This window comes from Pinus tabuliformis, chromosome 1_1 (genome assembly GCF_031772625.1).
Source record: "Pinus tabuliformis cultivar Carrire ecotype Pingquan chromosome 1_1, CPIR1, whole genome shotgun sequence".
Classification (NCBI taxonomy): Eukaryota; Viridiplantae; Streptophyta; class Pinopsida; order Pinales; family Pinaceae; genus Pinus; species Pinus tabuliformis.
The window spans coordinates 733,639,107-733,646,030 of record NC_142297.1 but is presented as its reverse complement, the minus strand read 5'-3'; the positions used below and the strand labels follow the sequence as shown (position 1 = coordinate 733,646,030).

The 6,924-nt window shown below is 35.9% G+C and overlaps 1 protein-coding gene across 1 annotated transcript; it reads left to right on the top strand.

Annotated features, from left to right (window-relative positions):
• Positions 1-952: 952 nt before the first annotated feature.
• On the top strand, positions 953-3,344 carry LOC149216046 ((R)-mandelonitrile lyase-like). The gene is made up of 4 exons (XM_089392676.1): positions 953-1,183; positions 1,290-1,931; positions 2,084-2,930; positions 3,031-3,344. Exons 1-4 carry the CDS (start codon positions 1,066-1,068, stop codon positions 3,068-3,070), a joined length of 1,647 nt encoding a protein of 548 aa, XP_089248802.1. The 5' UTR covers positions 953-1,065; the 3' UTR covers positions 3,071-3,344.
• Positions 3,345-6,924: the final 3,580 nt, after the last annotated feature.

Below are 6,924 nucleotides of genomic sequence, written 5' to 3'. Positions count from 1 at the left end.
GTTTTATAAGTCGATCTGTCACAACTGTTATGTTTATATGGTAATTACAAAAATATTGGGAAAACAGTAGATTGAAAACAAAAAGCCGCCCGCGTGTCAAGGAGGTTGAAGGAGGTTGGTTATAGGGCGGCTGATCCGATCTACTGGTTTGTCCTTGTTCCTCTTCTACGATCTTCCAGCTGCGCATAGCCTGTTGAAGACCATCTTTAGAAAGCTGGTCCGCGGATTCATTTCTTTCCCTGAAAATGTGTCGAAGAGAGAACTGTTAAAATATGATTTTAATCTCTGAACTTTTCCCAAGATTTGTTTTAATAATTGGTTCCTGCATGTGCTTTGTCCATTTACCCATTGATCACAATCTGAGAGTCCCCAAAAATTTGAATAGAGAGGGTGCGCCTTTGAATGAGCCAGCATCAAAGCCGATTAGAAAGACACGTCAATTGTGATAAAAGCATTTATTGGATTGCTACAAACAAAGAGAAAACACTAGATCACGTGTTTGATGTATTATTAAAAAAAACAGAGCAGGGTCGTTGATGAACAATAATTCTGAACTACTATAGTGCATGATTTTGAAATGGAAGTTTTCTTCGATTTTGATTTTGTAATGACTTCCAAATTAAAAGTAATATTTTACCTCTTATAAAAGTTAGAGTTTGATTTTATAACGTCTTCATAAAGCGAAAGTAGTTCTCTTCAAATTTGATTTTATAACGTAATTGAAGCTTTGTAGTTCTATCTGTTTTTCGTGGTGAGACATTTTATAACGTAATTGCGTGTGCCAAAACCGAAGGGGACATTTTCCTTACATAAGAAGATTGAAGTGAATTGTGAACGATCACGTAACATGATACATTGAATTATAAGAGGTAGTGAATTGTCAACGATAACTGATGAAATTAATTGTAGATATTACTGACACCTAACCTACGGATTTCGTGAACTCCACGGATTAATTTAGTTCATCTTCAGGATCCCACATTCCAAATGCAAAGTTGGAAACACACTCTAAAATAGAACCACATCTTAAAAGAGAGTGAAGGAGTTGAATTCCTGGTGAAAGAGATGACGATGATAAGGGTTGTGAATACTCGTGCATGGCTTCTGCTTCTGCTCATCATGCTAATAATGTTGAGCAGCTTATCCTCTTCGACTCAGGCAGCGACAAGTACAACACCCTCGGGTATGAACATATTGGATTAATGTCTCTTTATATAGTTGATGATATGATTGAATTAATGGCTTCTTCTTTGTTTTGTTTTGTTTTGTTGGGCTATGGTGATTTGCAGGCGTTCCGTTTGCGTTTATGACTATAGATGCGGGGAAAGCAGCTGCAAGAAAATATGATTACATTGTCGTTGGAGGAGGAACGGCTGGCTGCTCCTTGGCAGCAACGCTGTCTACCAAGTATTCAGTTTTGGTAATAGAGAGGGGAGGATCTCCTTATGGAGATCCCGACATCGAGAACGCCGATGCATTTGGAAAGCTATTAATTGAGACCGACAATTACACTTCACCAGCACAGGCGTTTATTTCAGAGGATGGAGTGAGTAATGTGAGAGCGAGGGTCCTGGGAGGCGGAACTGCTATCAATGCAGGCTTCTACAGCAGGGCTAGCTCCGAATATGTCCGTAATATGGGATGGGGCGAGGGACTTGTAGAGGAGTCGTATGAATGGGTGGAGAAGCAGGTTGCCTTCAAACCTTACCAACTGTCGCCTTGGTCGTCGGCTATCAGAGACGGCCTCCTGGAAGCAGGGGTTCTTCCATACAATGGATATACGTTGGATCATGTGGAGGGAACGAAGATCAGTGCCTCCACCTTCGACAATAGAGGCATAAGACACACAGCAGCAGATCTTCTCAGGTCTGCCAATCCCAACAATATCGTAGTCCTTTTGAATGCTACCGTCAGCAGGATTCTGTTCGAAGGTAATTCATTCAAACACATGATGACATTAATGTTTCTAAGTTTTATATTTCTCCTACACATTAGTTGTTGATAATAAAGGTTAGACTAATAGATTGGTATCCAGAACTGTAAATATAGATTCAGTGTTTTGAATATGAATTGGATCATGCAGAAATGAAGGATGCTTCCTCCGGGAAGCCGAGGGCAAGTGGTGTTGAATTCATGGACGGCCATGGTCGGACTTATCAGGTTTTTCTGAAGGAATCATCACGTTCCAGCGAGGTAATCCTTAGTGCAGGAGCCTTAGGCAGCCCCCAGCTGCTCCTCTTGAGCGGAATTGGCCCATCCGAACATCTAAAAGAATTCAATATTCCTCTAGTTCTAAATGCGCCCTTGGTAGGCCAAAGGATTCAAGACAACCCCCGTGCATCCGTAACCTGGCAATCTCACGAATTCTACACCCTACAGGTAGTGGGTATTCTTAAAGCCTCTCAAAATTACATCGAGTACGCGAGCTTCTTTGTAAATGGCAGTGCATCCCCAAACGGCCCCAACAAGAATAACGTCGTTTACACTGGAATAATTGCTGAGAAGCTGGCATTTCCATTATCTAGGGGCGAGCTGCGGTTACGCAGCAGGGATCCTCGAGACAATCCGTCTGTTCGATACAACTACTATTCTGATCCTCTGGACCTCCAGAGATGCATGCAGGGCGTGAGGGTCATAGACAAACTCCTCAACTCACCGTCTCTGCATAGATTTACTACTAATTCCACTCATGACTTCATTTTCATTGGGCCAACGTTGCCAAAGAACATATCGGACGACGCAGCCATGGCACAGTTCTGCCGTGATACGTTGAACACAATATGGCATTACCATGGAGGATGTGAAGTTGGGTCTGTGGTCAACGAGAGGTATAAGGTGAAGGGTGTTCATAATCTGAGGATTGTGGATTCGTCAACGTTCAGAGACACTCCTGGCACCAACCCACAGGCAACCACTATGATGCTCGGCAGGTAATTAAAATATTTTTAACATTACAATGTGGTTTCAATCGCTCTCTCTGTAAACAGAAGTGGATGTCGAATATAATATTGGTGTGGTGCGTGAATGCAGATATATAGGAGTGAAGATTCTACAAGGGTGGGCTGAATGAAGAAACCTTCCTCTTCCTCGCTGACATGGGCAGAAGCAATGCGTGTCGTACGTTGTAGAGCAGCGTCTTTGTTATTATTATAAGTATTGGCTTCACGTTAATAAAAAATGCTCGAGCAGTCTATGTCGGGGATTTAGTTTTAACCTTCGATTATTAGTGCCATTTAAGAACATATTTGTCGTTTGTATTTCTTGGAATGGTATGTAGTGGAATTTCATTTCACTACATACTTATTTCATTTTTTACTTATAATAATAAAAAAGTTATATATAAACATTAGTTTATATAATATTTAATATTTTACTTAGTTTAAATATAGTTAAATTAAAGTAAAATTTCTGAATTTAAGTGAGTGTTAAAGTTTAGAAATTGGTAAATTTAGATTTTACTCATTGTTAAATTGACATATTTTGTTAAATTGTAATTATGCATTGCTAGTAGGTATGAACAATATTGTTGCCTATTTCATTTGTTCAAATATGAATTCATCTACCATAAGTGAGTTATGACCTAGAACTACTTTTGAATGGTTATTCCTTTTCTTCTTCCTATGTGAGAAAACATGTGAATAACCCAAAAGCATTTGGCATCAGTCAAAGTTCAACCCTTAAAAAACTACTAAGTATTTTAGATGCTCAAATTTTGTCAACATACACATGATGATGTAGTCATATACTACTAGGTTTTGTCAACATACATATGAGATATAGGTGCTCAAATTTTGTGAACATACACATGATGATGTAGTCGCATATACTACTTAGTTTTATCAACATACATATGATGATATAGTCCTATATTAAGATTTTAGACATTGATAAAAGATATCTCAATAATCTTAAATATTACAAATTTATGTTTATTTAAAAATAAATCAATAATTAAATAAATAATGGAACATATAATTAAATTCAAATTACTCACAATATTATTAAAAAAAACTATTAATTTATTTAGAATTTCAAATTAATAAAAAAAAAAAAAGATAAAACAAAAAAAAATCTTATAATATGTACAACATATTTTTCCCTTTTTTTTTCATCTTCAATAACTTGCCATTCATTAATTAAATAAGTAAACTATCGTTTATTACCAGTTTACATCATGTAAATTTTCTCACTCTTTTGCTATTTGCAACTCACTATTTGATAAAAAATATTTTTATCGTTGTGGATCATTCATATATATATAGATATTTAATTAATTAATTAATTTAAATCTTTATATAAATTCAATAGTTACATGTGGATCATTCATATATATATAAATAACTTAACTTAATTCTTTATATAAATTCACATATAATTATAGGTGGATCATATATTCATATATATATATATATATATATATATATAACTTAATTCACATACATGTAGGGCTTCTCCCTAGTACGTGTACTTTCAGATAGTCATTGTAATATTTAACTAGCATTTGCACGAGCAAATGCGGTAAGACATAAATTCAAAAAGAATTGTGACATATAAAGAATCATTGAAAATGAAAATTAGTAGGTCAAATTAGTAGGTCAAGGGTAAAGAGCTAGTACCCAATGTCCATTGCATTAAATAGGTCTTGTTGTTTTTTGGTCTTCTAGAAGTTACACCCACAATTTAGATTCATACCTATTAATTAATTTAATTTCTTAAGTTTAGGCTTAGGGACCATTACAAATAGTTAATTATTTTAATAACATTGTCTCTTGGTGAAATTTCCCAAAACAATTTATGGGTATTGTGGAATGCACATGTCTAAGCCTCCCTACAAAATTTGAGACTTAGAGCACATTCGATGCTACCAGAAATCAACACAGACTGTCCTCGTGAACTATTTTTGGGCAAATCTGGTACCTAACCAACCATCTTCACTGAACCAATGGAAAGTCCGGCTCCTCTCAAACTTATTTAAAGTCCCTCACCCCATCTATTTCACTCACATTATTCATTCAAGCTTCTTGTATATCTTGAGTTGAGTTTTATGAGTGGGTTTTGGAAAGATATTTGTTATTCTGCAGGGTTGTTCTTAGGATGCTTTTGTGCAGATTTGGAGAGCTAGTTCAAGGGCTAAGCTAGAGAACGTTTGTTGAAGAAATTGAAAGTTGCTTCAAAAAAAAAATTGGCAAAGATTGTAGGCTCACTTTTAGCTATTTTTTGAGGTCACTGAGGTTGGGGGGGATAAGGTAAATTTTTAGAGCATATTTTTGCTGTTGTTTGGAGCAACCATTGTTCTCAAATTTTGGAAGGCTTCTCCATGTATGTCAAGGCACCTAATCAGCTTCTATTTTTCCGTTAAAAATTGTTGTTTGTTTCCTTACGACTTAAGGAAAAGCTAGGGCTTTCTATGCAGATCTCTATTTTCATTTTTCCTTGTATTTCTCTTAAAAAAAATTAACACTAGAAAGTAAGAATTGCTAGGGCTTTCTATGCAGATCTCTATTTAAATTTTTATTTGTGTCTCTTAGAAATTATTGTTTTTCTCACCCTAGAAAGCTAGGGATTTCTATGCAAATTTCTATTTTATTTTTTCTTGAATTTTTCTTAATTTTTTTCCCTAAAAAGTAAGAATTGCTAGGCCTTTGCATGCAGATTTTTTTTTTTCGTTGTATAGTTTGTCATTGCCCCTAAAAGCAGGAATGATCCAACATAGTTACATTGCCATTTGAATGATGATTTTAAAAAGTTTGCAACTACTATGGCAAGGTCATTAAAGGTGGGGGGTCCATAGAATTAAGAACACATAGCTCATTGGAGAGGCCAAGAGGAACACCATGAGAAAGTCTTTGATGACCTAAAGAATCATATGATGGGTTTGATTGAAGCCTACCTAGCTGAAAAGAGCAGCAAGAACAATAATGCTAAAAGGGACATTGGCAAAAGTAAAAACAATGATGCTCCTTTCATAGGCCTTGATCTTGAAGCACATATCCCAAGTATTGAAGATTCCTCTAGTTTCCCTATTAGACTTGGAGATGAGCTTCTGGCCCTAGTTCATTTACTTTGAGAAGGGCATGTGCAAGGAATATTGACTATTTCTTTGTACCTCACACCACCCCTAGTGCCCAACCCGCCATTGATGCCAAATGGAAGAAGATAGAGAGGGAAGTTGCTTGGGAATTGTTGCTAGATGGTGGTATGTTGCAGAAATAATTTTCAATGTTGCTAATTCTCCATATTATCAACCTTTAATTAATGGTATAGTTGCATGTGATTCAAGCTTCAAAGACCCTTGTTTTCATGATATTAGGGGGTCACTTTTACAAAATGAGGTCCAAAGAATAGAATAGTACCTTATAGAGTTCAAGCACTCATGAACCAAAATAAAGTGCACAATTATGTCTGGTGGATGGATTGATAGCAAATCCTGCACCATTTTAAATCTCTTAATTGCTTGCCCAAAAGGCATCATGTTTTTTAAATTTGTAGATGCATCTAATCAGGTGAAGGACGTGCAATTACTATTTCTTCTTTTGGACGAAGAGGTTATGCAAGTAGGGGTTGAGTACTATACTTATTTTTGGACTCTAGAGGCCATTTAGAGCATCTATATTGATGTATTTTGTTTCATAGATGCATTAGACTAGGTGCTATTTTGGTATTATGAACTCTTGCTATATAAATGAAAACTTTTTCATATTTGCGTATAAATCGCTTGAATTTTTATGGATGCACATGAATATATATGGGTTTTTTTTAATACTTTAGTATGTTTGGTCAATCGATTTTTTTGTCCGGATTTTTTACCAATTCCGGTAAGAGGGGTCTACCGATTCAATGACCGGTCTAGTTTTGATAACATTGAATAATACACTACTTCTAGGATCTTCCAATCATAAAGAAGCTGAAGCAATAAACAATGTC